Source organism: Electrona antarctica (assembly GCF_951216825.1).
Source record: "Electrona antarctica genome assembly, chromosome: 18".
Classification (NCBI taxonomy): domain Eukaryota; kingdom Metazoa; phylum Chordata; class Actinopteri; order Myctophiformes; family Myctophidae; genus Electrona; species Electrona antarctica.
This window is the reverse complement of record NC_136799.1, coordinates 35714448-35738934: the sequence shown is the minus strand read 5'-3', so window position 1 is coordinate 35738934 and position 24487 is coordinate 35714448. Positions and strand designations below refer to the sequence as shown.

At 42.3% G+C, this 24487-nt stretch overlaps 2 protein-coding genes across 4 annotated transcripts; one reads left to right on the top strand and one right to left on the bottom strand.

Annotated features, from left to right (window-relative positions):
- The first annotated feature begins 1314 nt into the window (after window positions 1-1314).
- dhrs7 (dehydrogenase/reductase (SDR family) member 7) lies at window positions 1315-7300 on the top strand. 2 transcript variants are annotated; one of them, XM_079528850.1, is made up of 7 exons: window positions 1315-1551; window positions 2409-2561; window positions 2878-2966; window positions 3212-3451; window positions 3915-4037; window positions 5542-5757; window positions 6685-7300. In XM_079528850.1, exons 1-7 carry the CDS (start codon window positions 1422-1424, stop codon window positions 6724-6726), a joined length of 993 nt encoding a protein of 330 aa, XP_079384976.1. In that variant the 5' UTR covers window positions 1315-1421; the 3' UTR covers window positions 6727-7300. The 2 variants fall into 2 exon arrangements, with proteins under 2 accessions (XP_079384976.1, XP_079384975.1); XM_079528849.1 differs by having other exon boundaries at window positions 1316-1551; window positions 2860-2966; window positions 6685-7296.
- Window positions 7301-7644: 344 nt separating this feature from the next.
- Window positions 7645-18832, bottom strand: pcnx4 (pecanex 4). 2 transcript variants are annotated; one of them, XM_079528847.1, is made up of 11 exons: window positions 18600-18832; window positions 17345-18100; window positions 16703-16882; window positions 15987-16528; window positions 15212-15312; window positions 14964-15086; window positions 13021-13381; window positions 10611-10714; window positions 9405-10510; window positions 9103-9289; window positions 7645-8608 (listed from the first exon to the last, which is right to left on the bottom strand). In XM_079528847.1, exons 2-11 carry the CDS (start codon window positions 18040-18042, stop codon window positions 8357-8359), a joined length of 3654 nt encoding a protein of 1217 aa, XP_079384973.1. In that variant the 5' UTR covers window positions 18043-18100; window positions 18600-18832; the 3' UTR covers window positions 7645-8356. The 2 variants fall into 2 exon arrangements, with proteins under 2 accessions (XP_079384973.1, XP_079384974.1); XM_079528848.1 differs by lacking the exon at window positions 18600-18832 and having other exon boundaries at window positions 7646-8608; window positions 16703-16874; window positions 17345-17562.
- Between the last annotated feature and the right edge of the window lie 5655 nt (window positions 18833-24487).

Sequence of the window (24487 nt, the reverse complement as noted above, 5' to 3'; positions counted from 1 at the left end):
AATTTCCAATACTTTTACTTCTACTCCACTACATCTCGGATCCAAATATTGTACTTTTACTCCACTACATTTATGTGATAACTTTAGTTACTAGGGTAAAATATATCGTCAGCACCTCCCTACTCTTGGTGTGCACTCCTACCTCTTTCATAACTTTAGTTACTAAACACATTATTATTACAAAACACATTAACCACTTCAGCCCTATATACATTTCGGCCATCTGAAAATAGACAATCTACAAGTTCACAATGCGTCGTGATGCAACACATTGTAAACTTGTAGATCTGCTATTTTCAAAAGATTTGTAATTTTGTATACATTTCAAAACTTGAAATGGGACATTCTGTATAATTAGTACTTCTATATTGAGAGAATTTCAGAGTATTTCTATATTGCAGTATTGATACTTTATCCTGGTTCTAGTAGCCTTCGCATTCGGCATGGTTCTAATGAATTGAATTCAGAATCATAATAATCATATTTATCAAAATCCACCATGTGTAGCCTAATATACAGGGACTTGACTTGGAGCCATTGTTTTGGTAACATACTGTATATCACCCCTATTCACTTGGCTAAGAAGACCACACATTTAGTGTAATAATGAACAATAGACATATGAAATTGCATTATATTAAGTCAAGACAAGAATAGTAGTTATTCTATCTACCACATTTGAAGAGCTGCTGCATGGAAATTGCTTTCACTACAGCATGGACTGAAAAAAGCTGTAGGCCTAGGCTACTGTAAGTTAAAATTAATGAAACCCAAAAAGACAGACCGAAGTGTGATCACATGTGTAAAAGCAAAGGGTGAATATAGGGAAAAGATAAGATAAACAACCTTAAATCACAGCAATAGCCTACGGAAACTAAGCAGAAAGTTCAAAAGTTGTGATGAAAACCTGTAAATGACTATTCCCAGAATTTAGACAAGCAATTGCCAATACGGTTATTGTGTTATTTGATATGGTTAATTAAAAATGTCTAGTAGCCTACTTTACCCAGAATAAAGCAGTCAGTCAGGTGACAATGATAAGGGCAATAGATTGTCTATTTTTGACAAGAGTAGGCCTACCTGGCCCAGTCTGCCGACAAGAAGGCTGCAGTGCATAGTATGCTTTTCAATAATTAATTCCAAACATTTTCTAAACGTCAGAATTTCATTACATGTTTACATATTATTCAATATTATTCATGACAAATATTTTAAAACGCAAGCGAGACTGACAACATAGACACGTGCTTTTGCCCTGGTAACACCACACCGGAAGTGACGTAGTTACTTTGCGCTCAACATAACATCCGCGTGCCTATATACTCTATGGCCTGATCTCTTGAGGCATCCAGCTGCAGCACCACTCATTCTCATATTCTTGTACCGTGCAACTTGCAAGTGCAACACACTCTTTTTTTTAGATGGACTGTAGCCTTATTTCGGCATTGTGCTATTGTATATCACTTTACTTTGTGATTCAGTTTGTGCGTTTCATTTTTGCGGATGCTGACTTCACTCTATTATGGGCATGTATTGCGGGAACAAAACCAGGTGAGGTATGACTCAGTTATAACTTAACTTTAATTATCAGCTGACTGTTACTACCAGTGACGGATTTAACAAGTTGGGGTAGCGTAGGTAAGGGGCTCCAAGCAAAGCTCAAGTTTTGGGGCCCCCCTTATATTACTATGTATGTGCTGTATTCAAGACCGCTCTCAAAGAGCACTTTACGGGTAGCAGCAATTCGAAACTGGCCCCTGTAAAAAAGTTAAAGTCCCCATCCCTATTTTACTGTACACGTTTCCCTTTTTTCTAATATGATGATTTCCTTTTTTGCATATTTGCACAAGTGTATATTTGTATATCTTGTCCCTATCCCCCCAGATATCTGGTTTCTCCTCTTAGCAGATTTTGTATTGACCCTGTACTTTTCTTGAACTGTACCCATTCTACAAACTGTTAATACAATTATCAATCAATCATGCATACATACACTATAAATATATATTCCATGCGTTATAGGCCTTGCAGCAGTCACTAACACAATAACTTTTATTTTATCCTATATGTCAACATTGCCACCCATAGCCGGTTGCTACTCTGCTGGACCTTGTACCTTGAACCTTCTTGACAATGATTATTGTAACGGGTTCAACAGGTCCAATCCAATACCAATATCACACTTATATTGAGCACAGTAAATCTCAGTAAATCATGAGTACTCTGGTCTTGAGACTTGTCTCAAGGATTACTGGCATAGAAATTCTTTGGGCTATTTGACATTTGATTGGTCCACTTCACAATAGTCTAACAAAACTCAATTTTGACAGTTGAGGAGCAGTGTAGACTAGTCACACAACACAACAAATACATATGTAAACATTAACTTTCATAAATCATAACCACAGAGACCAAGTTGAAAGGACTGGTGGTATGGATCACCGGAGCCTCAAGTGGCATTGGAGAGGAGCTGGCCTATCAACTGGCAGGGTGTGGCTCACGCCTGGTTCTGTCTGCCCGTCGGGAGGAGGAGCTCAGTAAGGTTAAACGTCACTGTTTGGGTGAGTAACATATTTTTGGTGAAACAAAGCCTGTATGTATGTACGTATGTAGATATAGAAAACAAAGCAAAACGGAACAACATACAACACAACAATTCACAAAGCACATACATGAATCATTGTGTTCTAGATCTGTTACTGTAGGCCTACTGATAGTTAGCGAAAACATGAAAGCATGTGATTCTTCTCCATTATGCAATTCTTTCTCAATTCATTATTTCTTAATTCTTTCTCAATTCATTATTTCTTAATTCTTTCTCAATTCATTCTTTCTTAATTCTTTCTCAATTCTTCCAAGAGTGTTCCAATCTATCAGATCAGGATATTTTTGTTCTTCCCCTTGATTTGCTGGAGAGGACATCTCATGAGGAAAAAACAAAAGCTGTTATCCAGCACTTTGGCAAGGTAAGGCAACTGAAGCTATTGCATCTGATAATGTATAATGCATTAGTTTGTCTGTTTTTAATATATCACAGGGATTGCAGTAATCTCATTAAACCATAATTCTTTTTTTAGGACAGTTCATTCAGATAACATGTCAAATAAATACCACTGGTTGGTTGGTCAACCAAACCATGCATTGTGTCACCAGTCATCAGAATCATTCCAGTCGTCTTACTCTCTGGTGCTATGTATGCTTTTTTGTATAGCTTGATATCCTGATTAATAATGCTGGCCGTAGCCAACGCTCTCTGTTCCTGGAGACCAATGTGGACGTGTACCAGGCCTTGATGGAGCTCAACTTCTTGGGAACAGTCTCACTCACCAAGCAGGTGCTGCCTCACATGACGCAACGAGGGACTGGGAGTATTGTGACTGTGAGCAGTGTAGTTGGCATCGCTGGGGCACCCCTGGCAACTGGATACTCTGCCACCAAACATGCTCTTCAGGTGAAGGAAGACTGCTTATCACTTGCAGCATAATTATACAGTTAGTTATAAACATTCATTTTTTTGTAATTTACACAAATGTTGTCCCCTTCAGTTGTTGGTGTATTTGCTACAGTATATTTTCAGATAGATAAAATTTACCCATCCCATCTTATAGGAGCAGTGGCTGACATTAATTTGGCACATGGGGAACAGTTAGGGTTTAATTGTCTTGCTCAAGGACACTTTGACACATAGTGTGCTACAGTTACAATATTTCCTGTGTATTGGAAAATGCCATCACAGGGGCATATTAAACATATTAAAACTATTTAGATTCCTTTTTGAGGGGTCATAATTATATGATAATTATATTTTTGTTCTTGCTTAATGTAAAATCGCTCTGGATTAAGAGCGTCTGCTAAATGCCTAAATTGTAAATTGTATGAATGAGAGCATTCTGTTGACTGTTGACATTCTACAGGGCTTCTTCAATTCTCTCCGTTCTGAGTTGACTGACTTTCCAAAGATACTCATCAGTACAGTGTGTCCAGGACCTGTGGTGTCAAAGATTGTAGAGAATTCCTTTACAGAGGAAGTGGGAAAGGTAATGTTCTTTATTACATCTCTCTCTCCCTTTTTCTCTTCACTTTAAATACTATCAGTAAAGGTGGAAAATCCCCCAAAAAATATCTTAAAAATATCACCCAAAAAAGCAAACATATTGTGAACATAACAATACACTCATCCACATACTAGAACAGGGGTGCCCACACATTTATGACGTGAGATCTACTTTCAAAATGACCAGCTCAACAAGATCTACCCACTGAAAAAATAAGTGTACCATTGCTGAAAATAGTTTAAATATATAATGTACCTGGGGGGGCTTTGGAATAGGGAGGGGGGAGAAATTATGACAGGCAGTTTCTGCTGTCAAAATATGTCCCCCGTATTTAACTTAAAAGCCCAATGCATTCTCAATGGCAATAGCACAAACTTTGGCATGCTACTAGTCCTACATACTTACACCTAGAAACCCCATTCAAACCTATTTAGGTTCATCTTACGGTGGACATGTTTGCCTGAAAAGAAATCTTTGAAATGTTTCATAGTTTTAGAAATATAGTGCTTTCAAATTTGAGAAATTCACAATGGGGCTCAATGGCAGCTCTATGGCACGTCAAAAAAGCACTTTCACCTAGAAACTCCATTCACACTTTTTATAATTCAGCTTACTGTGGAGACACATGCTGGAACTTTTTACTTTGAAATGATTTGTAGTTTCGGAGTTATTTAACTTAAACGCCCAATGCATTCTCAATGGGCGTTTGAGAATGCCCATTGATGGGCGTTTGAGAATGCCCCCCCCCCCCCCACTTGGGGGGGGGGGGCGTTACATAGGCTACAGTAAGACATAAGACAAACACACTTGGAATGGGAAATAGAAGGAAAGTGGAATTGGTAGGGTTTTTCTTTCTACCGACAGTGTGTACTGTAATATTTTGTATGTGGAAAGTGAGTAAACTACCTCGACGCACCCAAGGTCTCCTGTCTTGCTGTTTCCTTACTCCACAGTATATAACTTTGTAATGCTACTGACGTTTGTGCACAACAATCTTGAAAACGAAGTAATACATTGTGGGTTTGAGCTGACAGGCCCTTCTAAATGTCAATCAAGTCACCTTAATTCAAGTGGCAAATTTTTAATTAGATATATTTTTTTAGGGGCATGTAATGTGATCTACCTGCACAGCCCTTGTGATCTACTGGTAGATCGCAATCTACCTTTTGGGCACCCCTGTAATAGAACAACCCAGCTGCACCGGAGATCATGTCTTAATATGCTCAAAGTCAGGCTTAATCTTATTCAGTCTGGAACAGAAAAGTTATCTAGTGCAAGGAAGGGACCCAGGATTTCCCAAACTTACATACCAACACTCTCAAAGTGTTTCTAATTCTCTCTAAAAATGCCTAGCTAAGAAAGTGGTACTGGTAAAGGCCACCAAGCGATCTTTGTGTTTTGGTAATGTTTGGTATGTTCATGTTCAAGTTGTAATTTGGCACTAGTAACACGTTTTCTCTGCTCTTCGTTTTCTTCTTTACCTAAGTCTGTACCCGAAGCAGGGAGCCAGATGCACAAGATGTCCACACACCGCTGTGTGCGCTTAACCTTGGTGGGCATAGCCAACGGTGTCCAAGAAATGTGGATTGCAAATCAACCATTCCTCCTGATCTATTATCTGTGGCAGTATGCTCCCACTTGGGCCTGGTCCCTCACAAATGTACTGGGCAAAAAAAGAGTGAAGAATTTTAAAGCTGGTGTGGTACGTATATCTATACAACTTATTTTAGTCATTTCAGTGGAGTGGATAAAGATGGTTACCCCGGCATAAAGTGAGGCTAGATTCATTGACTTATTCTCTTGATACTTTCCCTTTCAATTGGTTATACATAATAAATCCTGGCACTGCTCTGTTTTCAGAGTTCAGACTTTCTTATGTAGAGAAGCAGGTACTGAGAATCAGACCTGGGTTTGTGTATGGTCTGAAAATACTTGAGTAAAGCAGATGCGGCAGACATATTTAGACTAGAGCTGTCTCTTAACAGCTAGGGGGCTCAGCTGTTACTGACCTTGCTTCAGTATGATGAAGAGGAGGAGGTGGCCAGGGTATGACTGAATACACTTCCCAACGGCACTGACTGAGCAATGTGTCTGGTGGCCTCTGCTGGACAGTGACAGCTGACGGCCATACAAAAAAGGTCATGTTCCACTTCCAACTGGTCAGATATTTAAGTGTCACAGGACAATGTTACAAGTTGTTTAATGCAGGAAGACTGGTACAGTGGGATGATCTCCCACATATACTGTAGCGTCATAAACTAAACTCTGATGTGTAAAATCAATCTAAAAAATAAGTTAGTGCTGGGTCACCTCTTTACAACTCAGGTCTCTTAAGGCCTGTAATAAGGTAGGATTTCATCAACATTGTGCTGTTTTGATGGGGTTAGTAGTTTAAGCCTACTTAAAAAATAAAAAATAAAACACACTGATGGACATAGTCCACTACTCCATTCTAAGAAAGAGTTGCTAAACAAGTTCAAGTACAATGAGCATATCTAGGCTATTGTTTTACACATATAGTAAACCAAGGCCAACATAGAGTGAAGGTTGTGTATGGTATTTCAGTATGTTGCATTAGTGTTATTTCTATCATTTACCATAAGTTCTTACCAAGGTTCTTCTTTTGCAGGATGCAGACTCTGCATACTTCACTAAGCCCAAGACCTCCTGACATCAAAGAGGGAACATCATTATCCTAATAATTATTGTATCGTTGATTTTGCCTGCAGAATGTTAAGGTTTTTCCTTTCTAGTTAAAGGTAAAACATTTTAGGCTACATCAGCCTGAGGAGAGGGGGGTTTAGCATAAGGACATCTTATATCTATAAATTCAAAGGAACTAGTGCTGTACCTGTTCAGAACGCGTGCCTGTTTCCATTTGTAGTGCAGAGGGGCATTCTCATCGGGACCTCAGCAATATGCCTTTCACGTGTGAGGTGAATCAGATGAATGGTACGGTTCTGAAGAATCGTTAAGCTGATCCACTTAACACTGCAGTATTGGACATTCATAAAGATTCCTGGAAATATAGATAGATCTCTGTATGACCTTCATGTATCTCAGCATCTGATTGTCACTTGTCAGGTACCGTATATTACTGAGGCCCCAAGGCAGTGCATCGTTGAGTGTGAAGTCGATCAAATGAGCTGTTCTCAAACGCTGCAGCCAGCATTTCCGGGGACCAAGTAATCACCCCCTCCAGAACAGGCACTGCACTATAGTATATGAACAAAGAGCTGTCAAGCATTATTTTTGAGGGGCGCTAGTCCCTCCTATATACAGGTTTAATGTTTTTTAGTTCAATGTGTGTTTTAAAAACGCCATTGACAATGAAGGGAAAAATTACGTCATCATGTCCCTAACAAACATTAAATGCCATTAACAATAAAGAGAATTTAATGTTTGTTGGCACCGTTTGTTTTACATCAACTAATTAACATGAGTTAGACTTTAATATATTAGTGCCCCTCACTTCACATGGGTGTGATTTTTTATTTATTGCACTACATAAACGGTCCACCCATACACCCTTTTGTGCACGTATACCCTGTTATTTACTGTAGCACTTTGAGATTTGTAAAAAGTGCATTTCAAATACATTACTATTAATGTAATAAAATGTGGGAAAGATTTGCTTAGTGAAACAAATGTCTTTTTTGTCAAGCCATTTTATTACAAGTATATACTTACACAAAATCAACAATCTCAAACTTTATATACAGGAGACCCTGGTGAACGCCTTGCTCTAAATTGTAAACAAGTGAACTGTAAACAAAACAAATATTTACTAACCACATTACATATACTGCAAAGACAAACCCAAGGCACATCCATGAATTCAAACTTTCCTAATAAAACAGTAAAGTCCCTTTTTTTCTTTATCAGGGGATGAGTTTCTTTGTGAAATATGAGAAAACAATCAACCCAGAGGTATTATGTTGATATCTCTTGAAGGGAGCGGTGGGCAAATTCAATCAATGATTTTTTATTCTTTTTTTAAATCTACAAAAACCTAATTTGTGGGAACCAATAAATGGCACAATTGCTGTGGTCTAAAGTACAAAATGTTCAAAGCAAATTTATTATATCCACTAATGTACAGTTCCAAGAAATCACTAACGATTGTTTTGATGACTGAACTTGTACATTTTCTTTGTAACTCGTACAAGAATAAAGACTGACAATACCACCGTGTTAGTGTGGTCCAGGGAATCCTGCACTGCAAACTCCTAGAGTTAAATGAATACTCAGGAATTTATACAGTGTGAATTCCCTAAAAGTCGAACCCATGTAAAAAGCGGTCAGAAGCAGGGCAAGTGCAGGGGGGCAGATGAATAAATGGGGTACCCAAGAGGCGGGTCGGCCGCCTGAACAGTAAGGTTCCTCAGCATGATGGGGTGAGCTTGGATGCTGTATCGTTCCTCGTCATCGTTGGTGGCATACAGGAGTTCCCAGGACAAATTGGCCCATTGTCCACGCACACCTTCTCCATTCAGACGGCCAACCTGCACCAGCTGCTCCTGCAGGGACAGCACTCGTCCCGTGTATGTGCCCTGTGGAAACAGGACAGTAGTGAATGTGATGTTGCATTTGTATTTTACTACTAAACAAAATGCCATATAAAACAATGTAATAAAATCAGCAGTGCAGTGAGAAGTAAAAAACATTTAGGGAATCAAACAAAATGTAAACATTTTTGTATTCATATAAAGGCATTTTAATAAAAGTAAGATTTAAGAAGCAACTTAAAATAAGAATGATGAGCAAGCCCGAGTTCCTTAGGGCAGGCACGTCATTTCAGAGCCGAGACGCCCTGACAGCAAAGACATGGCTCCCCCCTTGTCTTTGGTCATTACTCAAAAACAACCAGCAGGTTACAGCCTGAGGCCCTCAGGATATGCAAAGGCTTATAAAAGGGGTAATAACCATTAAACTTTTAACAAATTCGCTCAATATCCTGAATTGCTATGCCTAGACAAGCTCTACTGTATGTCAACTAGAATGCAAGTGTGTACATGCAGTCTATGACCGATGTGTGTTTGGTTACCATGGTGAGGTCATGTCCTAGAGAGAAGAGGAAAGGTTTCTCCTGAAGAACACTGTCATGCCAGCCTCTCTCCGCCACCAGGCCAATGTACCAGTCCCTGTCATAGTCCTCCAAGGTGCTGAACAATTCCTCAGGGCCTTCTATGGGCCCTAGACTTGCCTGATCAAACAGCAGCTTGAAACTGAACCTGAAGGTAGAAAAACCCAGCAACAGGAAGAACATTTAAATCAGTTACCTTTTTCCGGTGACAGAAATGTAAACAGCGTTTGTGGGCAATTGCCTATTTTAGTTGCCTATTTTACCTAAATGCTCTAAGTGCAATCTGGTAAAGTTCTTTACTAGCAGAAAGCCAGTCAAGTCCTTCTGTCCATGGTACATCTCCACAGTAGAGCCTGTACACATAGCTGGGGCTGGTGAAGGTGGACTCCGCCCCCAGGGAGATGAGGCACGACAGAACCACTTGAGCATGCAGCTCCCTCAGTGCTTCATCCTCTTTCAGGGCCTTCGTCATGTCCTCTGAGTCTTCACCCTGCACAGCGGACCCAAATCGCCCAAGATTAAACCGAAACCAGTCCTCAGGGAACAAAGACCTGAGCTGCTGTAAACGCGATGGTAGCAAGGGGGCTGTCCTCCATCCCTTAGGCAGGTTGAATGCCTCAGACTGTGGGCAGCTGAAATTTAAATGAGGGAGTGATGCAGGACCTTCTGCAGAGCCATCTGGGTTCCGGCCCTTATCCACCGCTGGAAGCCCAAGGCCCAGTCCCAGAGGCTGCAGTGGCTGCAGGGCCGAGAGAGCCATGTTTTCAAATAGACTGTCCATCTCCACAGAGCCAGGCAGAGAGGGTCCCGTCTGCAGTGTTGTGTGTCCCAGCTGAGCCTCTGTACTCACCAACGCCACTGTTCGCCTGGCCGGTTGGGGACCAAACAGGTCATCCTCATCTGACCAGTCACCAAAGGAGGTCATGCTTGAGCTGTCCTGCCTGAACTTCAGAGAGGACACATTGGACTCCACTATGACAGCCTCCGCAGGCTGGTTAGCAAAGGACTGGGCCAACTGGGAGGACTGGGACTTCCTGCTGCCACCTCTTGGCCCTTCTTCACTTCCCCAGATAAAGCCTTTTCGCTTCTGAACGCAATGGCGGAGGAGCAACCAAACCAGTGCTTTCAGAAAATCATCCTGGAGTTTCCTCAAGTTGTCGTGAGAGTCGATGATGCCAGAAAGCACATTCCTAGCATCCGAATAGACCCACACGGGGAGGGCGGCACAAGGGCTAAGGGCATTGCCCCAGTGCAGGTTAAGGCCCTGGGTAAAACCAAGACGCTCTGGGCGCTCAAAAGCTCCTTCAAACACCTCGTCCACCCGCCGTGCTTCCACCGTGTGGCAGGAGGTCTCCTGCAGCTCCAGACCCTAAAAATCAAAGTAATTCAATTAAATGTCACAGCACGGCAAATATTTAGTCCCCCCCCCCCCCCCCCCCCCCAACATGGAAACTCTGCCTTTGTAGTACCTTAATATTGACTGTACAGTACCCATAACCTCTCTCCAGAATCATTATCCAAACCATACGGTCTTGGAACCGACCAAGGAAGTGAGAGCCTGGGGATAAGGAACCTATAGCAGGGAGAACAAAACACAACATCAGCCATGCATGCATCTACCATGTAGTTGAGAGATGTTGTGATGTGGGGATTGAGGGCAAGGAAAAAGGAAGCATACATAGTATATACATAAGTAAGAGGCCCCTGGTCACACAGCCCTTTCATTTTGCATCAAGAGAGTGTCTCTTGGATAACTTGGCTGCTGGATGAGCTGCAGGGTGACGCTTACCATTTCAGTTCTACAGGAAGGTCATGATACGGTTTAAACTGGCTGACTGCACAGAGATCTAAATATTGAATTCCTTCTCTGCCCTGACTTTCCATTAATCTCTGAATATTCATTCGCCTTATGGGAGGCGACTCAGAGAATCCCTACATGGTCTTTTCAATTTTAGACAACAGGAGGTAAGCAGACAGACGTTAATTTCAGTATGGACAAGTGGCGGCAGAAAGGCGCCGGTAGCCTTTTTTGTTTTTAAGTGGACTCAGTATTTGCGTGGCTCAAGGATAATGTCATGTCCCATAATGACAACTCGGAATAGTCACAGACACCACCTAGTGATGGGAAGTGACACGCTGTGCTCGCATACTTCGTTCCTGCTCATTGCTCACTGATGCACGAGCTCCTATGTTGCACAGGGGCCAAAGGAACGGAAAAGCTAAAGCTAACAAACTGCCATCTTGGTAGACTGTGAACATTAAAAGACAAAAGATTGGTCTGAATTATACATTACAGCTAAGACACCCCAAGCTCACCAAGAAAACAATAAGATTGAGTGATGACATCATTGAAGATTATTTCCCCCCCCCTTTCTGTTTTGAGTCATCAACCCATGAATAATTGAGCTTGTACTCGGCGACACCATTTCATTTTTTGTCTCTTGCCCCCTCCCGACATCACATAGAGTAGAGCACTGTAGAAAATTCCAGAAGCAGCTTCGGTTGGCGTAAGAGTATTATGAGGTTAATGGTGTGGAAATATTTGGATGTAATGAATACAGATCAGAGCTATTTTGTTCGGGTCACTTCACAGGAAGCACAACTGGATCCTGCAAGCTTGCATTACTGCCAGCGGCTCCACAATCTACCCACGACAACATTCCTCTTAATATCAAACCAAGAGAGGCACTCCTTCCTTCGATGCTCTTTCATCTGCATACGGTCCCTGTTTGACCCTGGTAAAGGTTCAGTGTCACAACCTTTAAGAGGCAACGCGTACTGTTAAGACAAAACTAATTCTGAACACTACTGGAGCAACATTTATACCTCTAGTGCAGCATGATAGTGAGAATTCCATTTGCTTCATCACCAGTAAGGAGAAGTAAGTACTGGCAAAACCCCATACATTTAAATGCTAAGCGTTTATTGTGCTATACTGTGTTTTGCTGGTGACTGAAAATTGATACTTACAGAAATAAATGTTGAGTTACTGTGGTAACTTGAAGTGAAGTTCAATGTACTATTTCTATGAATGCTTAAGTGAATTCTCATTACAATTAAACATGTACTGCAGATCAACTTCAAAATTCACAAATACTGTTGAAGCACTCAACTGGTAGCCTGGGTTCCAGCCTGAATCGCTGCGCTCCGTGATTCTGAATTGACACTCGCTACTCAGTCTGGACAGAGGCTGCTTGACTCTCATTGCATAACGTCAACTGTTACATAGCCACGGTGTTGCTGATACGTCATCAGCCAGCGCCACTCTGTACATGCTTCTCACTGTTAAAATAGCGCCGTTCAAGACTTGAGTAAAAACCTACGGTACTAAAAAGTAAACGATTCAGTAGTCCACTGTCAGATTCAGTAGTACAAAAAGAATGACGGCTGTGTGGGGTGAGTTTAGTGAATGATAAGGGGACGTTGCAGGACAACAGCAGTAGCTGTGCAGTGCGCATTGATACGTCAAACTGGTGTTTTCCTCAACCCGCACCACAGACCAATCAGAAGCCACGGTTCCATTTCAACCTTTCATATGGCCCGACTACCTAGGAGACTGTCCAGAGTCAGACTGAGTTGTGAAGTGACATTTTCAGATCCGCGGAACGCAGCAAATCAGGCTGGAACCCAGGCTACTCAACTGGTGAATGAGTGGTTTGTGCTGACCATTGTTGCAATGTCTCCGGTTCAATGCCGGACAGTCATGTGCTGCATGTTGTTTCCCCCTGGCTACTCTCAGCATCCAATCTCTCAACTCTCTTATCTAAATGACCCAAAACATAAAACAACTGTAAACATCACTACTCTGGTGAGGTCATATTATGGGTTGCAGTGGATGTCCTTTTCCGGAATGTTTTATGGAGAAGCTAACCAACTAACCAAGTGAGCCTCTGGCGAAGGCCCCCCTCAGAGCAGAGGCTAGGCTTCCACTCATCTGCTGGTAGAAGATGGAGTCTGGACAGGGACAGGCGGTCCCTACTGGCCCCGGCCAACTGCGCTGAGGCCTGGGGAAACCGACCAGGAAGATGGGCAGAGTGAAGAGGGGCAGCAGAGGGGCAGACAAAATGGCAGAGAGGGTCACCACAGCCAGGAGCAGAGGGCAGAGAGAGGCATTCAGAGCCAACAGGGTTCCAGCCGACTGACGCCGCTGCTTCTTCTCTGTCCAGGATGTCACCAAAACAGTCAAGGTGAACTTCAGCTTGGCCAGGAACTGCACCAGTCTGTCACATAGGAGGCCCACCTGGCAATAGACAGTGAAGCAAACATCAAGGGCATGGACTCAGAGAGAAGAATGACAAGCATCACCTGCCTTATTTTTGAGTGGTGCCTCCGCTCAATTACGCATGTGTGTCCCTCCCTATGTATGTATGTATGTATGTATGTATGTCTACATGTCCCAACACAGAAAGCTGCAACACGATAACTCTTTCATTTCCTTTTATGTTACACTCTGCATTTCAATACATTTGGCCAATCACTTGGAGCCCTAACGATTATTTAACTTGTTTCCAGTTTTTTGTTTATTTCAATAATCCAGGTATAAATTATGTTTGTTTAGATTAGAAGAAAAGGTTTTAAGCGAGTAGTGAGCAACTCTATGGAAATATAATCAATTTCCTAATTGTTTTTAGTGTGTGCATTCAGTTAGCCCTATACATTGTCTGGGTTCTATGTTAGCAGCAAAGGCAAGACAGAAACACATTAAAACTGTATACTTCAGTATTTGTTTACTTGTATTCAACAATGTTATCGCATATCACGTTTTCCTAATATCGTGCAGCCCTAGTTTGCACTTTGCACCCTACGCTGCCTGGCCTCTTGTAGTACAAAGCATGAAGCCATGGCTGAAAAAAATCATCGGTACATATTCAGGGTAAACTCAGGAAATACATTTTGATGTTGTTAATTATCTTCGGTTCTAGAATGAACCACCATTTATTTTTGTTAGTATTCTTCTTTTAATTTAAAATACATTTAACTGTGAATTTTGAAGTCTTTTTAATTTATTTTAATCACAGAACTGTCAGTGTTCTAGCCTGGCTCAGCCAGACTTCACCCACCCCTATTGCATATGCATATGCCACGAGGTGGATTGGCCCAGCGCAGTAGTATATTAGTATCGCAACGAGAGGCTATCAGTGTACCTCAGGAAGCCTTTTACAATTCTGATAATACAGATACGTTACAAAACAAAGACCATCAGTACCTTAGTCAGCGAGATCTGTACAATTCACAGATAATACAAGTGATTATAGCACAACCAGTGAAAGTCTAATGGTGAATGATAACACCTTTCCAGTATTTATTTATATAAACACATTTTGGAGTGAAGAATTTGAGAGTTGAGTCAATACCAAGACAATTTTACAAGTATCATAATGGTCTGCGTTAGTGGGAGATAAATGGAGTTTTGCCTAGATATAAATAAAAGTATATTAAGATTACAAAGTTTAAAGAAACTGTGTTTACGTCAGGACAGCTCACAGAGTAAAGTACATTTTCATTAACTGCCCTATTGTTGTACGATGGTGTTGCACATCAAAAATAGCCAAATGAAAAGTTTACGTGTCATGACACTTAGGGTGTGTGAACAGGTTATTGGTTGGCTTGAAAGTGATCCAATCAGCTGAGGCTATGAGTCCCCTGCTCATTTCTACTTACTTATTTCCTCTGACATACAGAGACCACCATAATGACTGTGCCAAACTGTGATGGGCTGATTCGAGTTAAGTCTGATGTCGTCAAATCTACGCCTCAAGTCCGAGTCTTGTGACCTCAAGTCCATGGTCCTGAGATGTGGTGGGCTGATGAATTGCTCTTACCAAAAGAAGCTGGACTCCAGTGCCCAGACTGTCCCATCCTGGCAGAGTCCTGTCCCCAGCAACCAGACGCACCGACACTACGACTACCATGTGGAGCAGTGCATCCTCAGAGCCCTGCCAGACCTACACATCATTCACAGAGCAAGTCATGAACATCCATATCTACCGAAAATAGCAAGGAAACAATTGGGAGTTTGCACAGAATGCAAGTTGCAAAAAAGTGAGTGAGTGAGTGAGTGAGTTTTTACCACTCTAAATGCCCGTGTGAATCCCACACTTAGGGAAGCTGTGTGGAGACGCTGCACAGAGCTGTCCATAGACAGGAACGCAATCATTGCAAATGGAGACACTGTAAAGTTAAACATAGTGATGATCAGTACTGTCAATATTAAAGGGTAAAACACTTACATGTATAATGCACATCCATTGCTGGTGAAGACTACCCCCCCTTAAGTATATTTTGCTTCCTAATTTGGTCACCAAATCAAAATGGTGGTTTGTTGAATGAATTGTCAATTCTCAAGAACAATTCAAAGTAGGTGTGTCAGCGCCAGCGGGCAAAATGCTATGCCAATACCATTTCAGTTAAATTTGAAATGCATTAAAATGTCACTTATGATGGCGCTGATGGCCTAGTAATTAAGGTGCAATATAGGCTCTAATGTGAACCCAATGCAACTCTCTGCCTCTCTCCCTGTTTCCTGTCTATCTCAACTGTACTACCATATCCAAATAAAGGCAGAAAAATCTTAAACAAAAAAACGGCACATGGTGCCTCTGGAATCAGTGCACAAATATACACAGGTTGGCAAAGGAAAACATTTACCACTTTAACCCTAGCATCCCTATTTCATGTCAAAATGTTCAAAAAGTTCACAATGCAATGTAACGATATGACCACTGAGATTTTAGACTGCCCGTTTTCCCACTAAAAGATGGCTTAGATGGCTAAACAGCTGGAAAAAAAACATACAACACAAAAAATATTTGAAGAACAGTTGAGGTTCAACATTCAAAGCTCACCGAGGTTGAGGAGGAGCCTTCTGACTGCTGCTGCAAGATGAAGACCCCGACTCTTCTGCTTGAACACCGGTACACTGGTCATGCCTCGTGGGTACAAGGGGTTGATTAGCACCCCTCCGAAGACATAGGCCCCCTGGATCTCTCTGAGAGCCCAGCAGAGGAAGAAGAGTGCAAGGAGGAGATAGCTGACAGGAGCCTGAGGTCCGCCAACTAAGCTGTGGGGTTGAGGTGGGCCAAGGAAGTGATGCAGCAGCCCAGCGTCCGCCATGGCTGCCAACAGCAAGCACAAATACAACAGCATCTCTCTGCAGCCCAGATGCCAGCCGAATGAAGTGGGAGGGGCCGGCGACGCCCCCCTCCGCCGTCCACTGTCCCTCCACCCATGGACCACCTTGGACCTGGTGCAGAGGCTGCCGATCTGGCTGAGGTCCAAGCTCAACAGAAAGCCCATGGAGACGGAGAACAGAACCACACCCAGTGTGGACGGGATGAAGAAATTGCACACAGCAACAGCAACAGATACAGCAAACATTACCATCAGCCTGCAAGGCAGAGTACACACACAAAAACACTAAGCACACACATAGAGTTGCATTGTTAGCTTGAAAATCTGTTGGGGTATAAATTAGCCTTTAGAAGGCCACTGTAATGTGCCACAAATACTGACAAAAAGAACAAAAACACAGGCTTTGAATTGGGAGATTAAACCAAATCACCTGAGGTTGCTGGACATGGGTGAGCCCCCCAAGCCAAAAACAAGAAACTGCTCCATGCCCCAGAGGAGCAGGGCGTCCAGGGGCGACAACATCCCCAGTGCCCACAGCAGAGGTAGGAGTAGGAACACAACATGGAGCACCTGACTGGCCAACTGGAGCTCAGGCACAGGACCTGTGAACCTTCATGGAAAGCAACAAATTCACTCAAATATTGTGACAATGGTCCTATGCTTGTCTATTTCACCAGATGGGTTTTTTTCTTTTTTTTTAAAAATCACACCCGTGTGAAGTGAGTGGTGTAACTCCGAGTGGGGTTCCCGGGGGGGTCCTAAAAAACCTGGAAGTTAGCATTTTGAGCTATAGGTTCCCTCGCCATTGATTTCTAAGCATTTGTATTCATGCAGAAAATTACTCCCGTCTCTGTGTGACATGGGTATATAACTTCTAAATCTAAACTCTCAATGTATAGCAAAATAAAAAGGGGAAAGAAAGATGAATTAAATCTTGTTCAACATAATGTGACTATCATAAGCCTTTTTCTGTACAGAAACACCATTGAAAATCTGTCATGGAATTCCATGGTGGAATTACCTTCCGAGGTTAGCCTACAAAAAGACATCATCACTAGATCACATAGGTTACCTATCCGCCAAGTCCACAGCGATGAAAGTGAAGATGTAGAGGGGCCGGGTGAGCGGGGTGATCTCATAGGTGTCTTGAGCCTGGAAAGTGGCCGTCTCCGTAGCCGTGTTGATGATGAGTGAATATTCGGCTATACACAGGGTCACCCAGCTGAGGATGAATATAAGCAGGGACACACCCATACTGCCATAGAGAGCAGTCAATCTGCCTAGGAGCACGTACCACGTCCCAAAGCCACAAAGAACCCCGGCCAGAAGTGTGTGCAGCACCACGTTCAGCCCAAACCTCTTCCCGGGGGCGATGAACCTGACGGTCTCTGGGCCAACGCAGTGGGTGAACTCCACCTCTTCCTCGTCAGCCAGGACGTTGGCCGCCCCCAGCCTCTCCACCGTGCCGCTCCTGCGTGCAGCGTAGAGTGCCAGGGCCTGCACGCCCACCGCCGTCCCAAACATCAGCATACCAGAGAGCACCGCGGCATGGACCTCCTGCAGCACCTGGATTTGGTACAACAGGCTGCCGACGCCTCCAAACAGCCATGGCGTCAAGAACAGGAGTGCCTGGTTGACATAGACGTAAGACGGGGCGCAGTATCCCAGTTTGAGGCGCGGACCTCCCAACACGGTCTGGGGGAAACGCTTCCAGAAGAACTCCTGTTTGTATTCATTGAGAAGGGGCACGTCTGGCCCCATTCTGACCATGCCCTGAGGGGTGGCAGGTCATCTCCTCACAGCTGCAGCACAGCTCTCAGTCATCCTCCTGGAAACAGTCAAGACGTTTGCAATGAACAACAAAGTATTTTACAGTATACTGACTGAGAGACATACGCCAAGTGCTAATTACCTACATATGACTTATAACGTAAACAATTGAAAAACACATGATGACTATGGACTTATCAGTGTTAACCACATTGCTACTGTGCTTAGATAAAATGCAACTGTGTTGTTTGTTCGGTCTTGTAGCCTAGCAGCAATATCCCAGTAACGTTAACACAGCACACGTTGTGATATTAGTAGGAAAACAAAACTAGCAAATACATTGCCGGCTAGCCATCAATATAGCAGTACAGTTTACCAGGACTCAGAATAACTAAAACGAAATACAGGCAAACTGTGTTTAAGCTCTATCGTTGACTCTTTTTCCATCTCTGTTTACTCTGATATTTAGCTGGTCTGGCTAGCCAGCCAGGGTTGTTCACCAGCCAATACATAACAGCGACGTGAATAGCGAGGCATTTGGGGATAAATTAACTTACCTATAACAATAGAAATGTCATTTGGGAGAGATGCCTTTCATATTACCGGCAGCATAATAAAATCAAATGACAAAAACAGCGTAGCGCTGCGTTAGTAGCTAGCTGATAGCTAACAACATCGGCTAGCACACAAGCACACCACCAAGCAACAACAGGATGACGCGCTGACATGTTGGGACCAATGGGAGTGGAGTGAGCCTGGAGCAATGTTTTTCACTGGTCCCATATGTCTATGGTCCCAAACTTCAGGTTTACAGGATAGTCAGGGAATATTATCAGTATTACCAGTCAAATCTGGAAATAAATTTCTTACCAAGAATTGTCTTCACCAATGTGTTTGTAAAGGTGTCTACTAACATATCCCACATTGGTTTATATTCAACCACCCTAGGGGAATTTTTGACAGCTGCTGAAAGTTGGGGTACCATTAACAGCCAATATATGGCAAAATGTTCTAAATTTCATTATGCTTTAAATAGCATGTGACGTGTCAAACTAGGGGTGAATCCATTCCAAGCATTTGTTTTGCACGAAAAACACTCCTTGGGCTAAAAACGGCCACACTTGCCCAAATGTGCCCAAATGTGCTGACCTCATCACATTTGTGATGACGCATATGGCCTTTTTAAGCCCAAGGAGTGTTTTTCGTGCAAAACTAATGCTTGAAATGGATTCAGAATGATGAAAACCCCCTAGTTTGACACGTCACATGCTACTTAAAGCATAATGAAATTTAGAACATTTCGCCTTATAATGGTTGTATGGTACCCCAACTTTCAGCAGCTGTCAAACATTCCCCTAGGGTGGTTGAATATAAACCAATGTGGGATATGTTAGTAGACACCTTTACAAACACATTGGTGAACAAAATTCTTGGTAAGAAATGTATTCCCAGGTTTTATTAATATCCCCTGACTAGGAGGAAAGAAGTGGGTGAGATTTGAGATTTTTGTGCAAGCTCTCTAGTGGGGTCGTACGGGGTCGTACTCGTATCTGATATTTCCGTGACCGCGGAGAGCATTGATTGATTGAAATATTTATTAACAGTTTGCAGAATTACAGTACATTTCAAGCACAACTCAATACAAAGACTGTTAACTGTGAGTGGACGACCCAATAAAGCATTACACTTGTTTACAAGAGGGTCCACCTTGTTCAAATCATCATTTAGAGAGTACAAAGACACTTCTATATAGTCAAAGAACAGAACAGGAATTCATCATAAAGGAGGTAAAAAAAGGGAAAAGAAACATATACAGTGAGGAAAAAGGGGGGATTCAGATTTTTACGGGGGCCAGTTTCGAATTGCAGCCGTCCGTAGGTGCCCTTTGAGAGCGGTTTTGAAGGAGTCAAGGGATTCACATGTCTTAATGACTGTTGGTAGGGCGTTCCACATTTTGGTGGCATAGGAGCGAAAATAATTTAGTCCCTTGTTTGTGCCGAATCTGGGTTGCACTACTACACTATTTGTGGCAAGATACTTTTCAACCTGTTCATAGACTATTTTTTCCATCACTTTCGAGATGGAGCTTAAAATAGAAATAGGGTGGTAGTTGCAGGGGTCTAATTTACTCCCTTTCTTGTGCAGGGGGGTTACTTTGGCCAGTTTGAAATCTTGGGGGACCTGTCCCTGTTTGATGAAGAGGTTTACTATGTGGGTGATGATTGGAGATATAGAGATGGCAGAGTCTCTGAGAAATTTGGAGGGAATATTGTCATGGCCAGTGGCCTTGTGGGGTTGGAGGGCACTCCATTTCTTAAGTACCTCATCAGTTGTTACCATAACTAGTTTAAAATCGTCTTTACAAACACCTAGGTTTCTGTAGAAGGTTTTAATGTGCTCTACACCAAAGAGCCCAGAGTGGGAGGGCAGTTTGTTAACCAGCGTTGTTGCTATGTTTGTAAAGAAGATGTTCAAGTAGTTGGCCACATCAAGCTTGTCAGTGATGAAAGTGTCGTTCGATTTGATGTTTATGTTTGAAAGCCTGGTTTTAAGTTTCTGACCGCAGCCTAGTTGGTTGTTGAGGAGCGTCCAGAGCTCCCGAGGTTTGTTTTTGTTTTCCTCAGCTTTATCATTGATAAAGTTTCTTTTAGCTGATTTGGTCATGGCAGTAACAATATTTCTTAGCTTGTTTCGTTGGGTTTTTAGGTTGTCCAGCTGAGCTTGGAGATCACTGTCGAAGCGCTTGGCAAGCTTTGACTTGTATTTTAGAAATTCAGAGCATTTTTTGTCTCTGGCTTTCATTGCAGTAAGTATGTCCGAATTTATCCATGGCTCCGAGCGGGTTTTGACCCTGATGGTTCTCAAAGGAGCCATGTTGTTCAGTACAGATTTTTGGTACAGTACTGGTTTTGAAGCCAAGCCATGCTTCTTCGACAAGTGTGCTTTTAAGCTCATCGGACCAATCCAGACTCTCCAATTCTTGGTCACTTGAGTATGTTTTGAGGTCCCTTGTTATGACTGTTTTGTGGCAGCCGGTCTTAAGTTTTTGTTTTTTGCGGGTACAGAATATCATAAAATGATCGCTAAGCCTGCATACAATAACACCTTTCTTGGAGATTCTGGATTTGTCCGAGGTCAGAATGAGATCAATGACAGTTTGAGTAGAAACATACTCATTCATTCATTCAACCTTTATTTAAATTCTCGGAGAGACCATTGAGGGAACCCCTCATTTACAATGATGCCGAGATTACATACAAAAAAACAGTAATACAACAACAATATTAGTTACAACAAACCGTTAATACAATTACTGTATATATTCAGCAATCAGTTAAAACAGCAACATACAGGTGATGACGGTTATTGAGTAAATTCCTAAAATGACCAATTGATGCCAGGGTATTAAGGGTATTAAGTTTAAGGGTACACTCTAGGGTTGGGTAATTATCTGGCTAACACTATGCAGATCACAAAACCTACTAAATTATTTGAAAACAGGCGCCTCTTTATGTTGTACGTCTGTATTATTGATATTCAGATCGCCCATCAGGACTTTCACCATCAGCAAAGGTTAGTTTCTCAGTGGATTTATCATCTATAACATTTTCAACCCACCTTAAAATGTATTTTCTGTTTATTAAAGAGCTGGAGAAACGGGAGACCTCCGTTACTGAACAATAGCAAAAATGTGATACATGCCTCAATAAGACATAGCCCAGTAGTCCCTTGATAGAATGTTTAAACAAAATACCTATTTTCTTTTGTCATATGTTATTGCTGCCGTAGTCCATATTTTATTCCTCATTCCTCCATTTCATTCCAGGGGACCCAGTCACAAAACAAACTAGAAATGCACTCTGTCGAGCTGTCAACTTGCGTTGCAAGTTGACCCGTTATTGACCTTATACCAACCCTGGAGCGTACCTCAGTTACATCGCCTGGGGTCCACCTATGCTTTCTATGGCATAGGCAGCTGAAATAAAAACGTCTGGGTTTCCGAGGCTACATTGCCATCAACAGCCAGGGACAATGACGACCATCCATACATCCATACCCTGCCGATCACCCAGCCAATCACCAAACGTACCGTAGTTCCGTCATCAAGAATGTTGGTCCCTTAATTGGCCAGTGGACACCGACATATCCAGCCGATCGCAGTACCCTTTTACCCACCCAACATTGAAACATATCTTAGTCACGTCACCATCAATAGCCAATTAGGGACATGCATTGATGCATACCATACATACATACCACTTTTGGTCCAGCCGACCACAATACTTGCGCGCTCTGCTTGTGCAAGTAATTATAAAGGAAAATATCAAGCATCTGTTATAACTCAATGAGCGGTTTTGGAGAAAGAATATGGTGAGATTGTTTTTGAAAGTGTTTATTTGTCGGGCCGCTGAACATGGGACACATGAAAACAAAAACATTCATTTTGATGACGACTCACACTTGGTTGGCATAAGCACCTCAAAATACCACCAGATAAACAATGAACAAGAAACTGTATTATGTTTTTTATATCATGGCCCCAAACATCAATCAATGGTCTCATAACTCTCACTTCAGCCCAACCCCCAAGTTCCTATACACTTGAACCGGAGTAGATTGCATAGAAAACATGGTCCATTCAGCAATTATTCACAGAGTCTTGGGCTAATGGCACTCCGAATGCACACACACAGCAGAATGTAGGAAAGCAGTGGACCAGTGGTAATGGCCCCATACAGAGCATGTGTTTTGTGTGTATGTACGTGTATATTTAGTGTGTGTGCGTGCGTGCGTGTGTGTGTGTGCGGTTATGCACATGGTAGTGGTGGTGATGTTCGGGTGGGGGGCAGAGCATCATCTCCAACTGATTCACAACAAGCACAAACATGTCTAATGATGAGCCCAGACTATGGTTGTAGTAGAGGCTAACTCACTCTTCCTCCCACCCACCCTCTCTCTTTCTCGCTCCCTCCCTCCTAGGCAAGGCTCCATATCAGGCAGATGAAAACATAACCTGTCACATTCCATCCCATTAAACCAGCTATGAACCATGTGCTCTACTCACTGGGGGAGAGAGAGGACAGAGAGAGAGAGAGAGAGAGAGAGAGAGAGAGAGAGAGAGAGAGAGAGAGAGAGAGAGAGAGAGAGAGAGAGAGAGAGAGTTGGCAGCCAAGTGCATCTGGGCTCACTCAAGACAGATGAATTATTCACAATCTTTATGCTAATGTCATTTTAATGCAAGAAAACTGACAGATATGCACGAAGGAACATAGTTGCACTACAATCCTGTATGTAGATAAATGTAATTCCATGAAAAGATACTTATCATAACTCCATACTGCACGTGTATTCTAAAAAATAAAAATGTGTAATTATCTGTTGCAATATCAGAAGCATTAAAGCCCTCCAAATTAGCCCCAAATCTGTGCATTAATGATTTTACCCCCCTTCTTTTAGCAGAGCAAGGACAAGGTACTGTAATGGCAGCACACTTACTGTCTTGCAGAGTCATTATAGCCCTGCTTAATGCTCGCAGTTAACACAAATTACGGTAAGTACTGTACAACATGCATTACAGGAGCTGCCTGTTAGGGGAGAGACTTTCACTTCTGTTGGCCAGAACTATTTGCAGCTCCACGTTTATGCTACAGTTACTGAAAACAAAACCAGTAGTGTAAATATCCATCAACCTGGGCTTGTATTGGTGTATGTCTCAATAGAAAAGTGGTAAATCCATTTAAGACTTTATAGAGTCTGTCCAGACAGAGGCAGTAGAGCACTAGGGACACCTAGTGGATTTATAACACACCACTTACTCACAGACCAAGTCACTTCATTTCATGTTGGTCACAGGAATTTAAAAAGAAGACTCAGTTTTATGTTTAATTTTATATTATATAAACATATGAATATAACATATTGCATTATACTAACATAGCATTACATTTTGTTATAGAAACATAACATTACATTGTATTATATAAACATAACATTACATTGTGCCCTCAGGGACAATGATTCCAACAACAGACCTTGAGTGCAGGCTGAATAAAATGCAGGGTGTTTGTTTATCATGCATGGAAATAGCCAATCTACAAGCTCACATGTCGCTATTGTCACGTATAATGATATGGCCAAAATAGGGATGACAGGTCGAAAGTGGTTAGTGGAGTGGGCTTTTAGAAAAGAGGCTAACATGATGAAACTGACAATCTCTGCAATCCATTTGGACCTCATTCAAGATTATGTCTTTATCTGAGTGACTGCAGATTATTGTCTGCAGAGAGGTGTGCTAAAGCTGGATTATCCACTTGTTGGGGCTCCATTTGACCCAATGGATACAACATGCCAGCCTCACACACCCTCGCATCTGTGGGTGCAAAGGCAGTTTTAACCACTTAAGCCCTATTTTCTATTTCATTGTGTGGTTGGTTAATTGTAATAT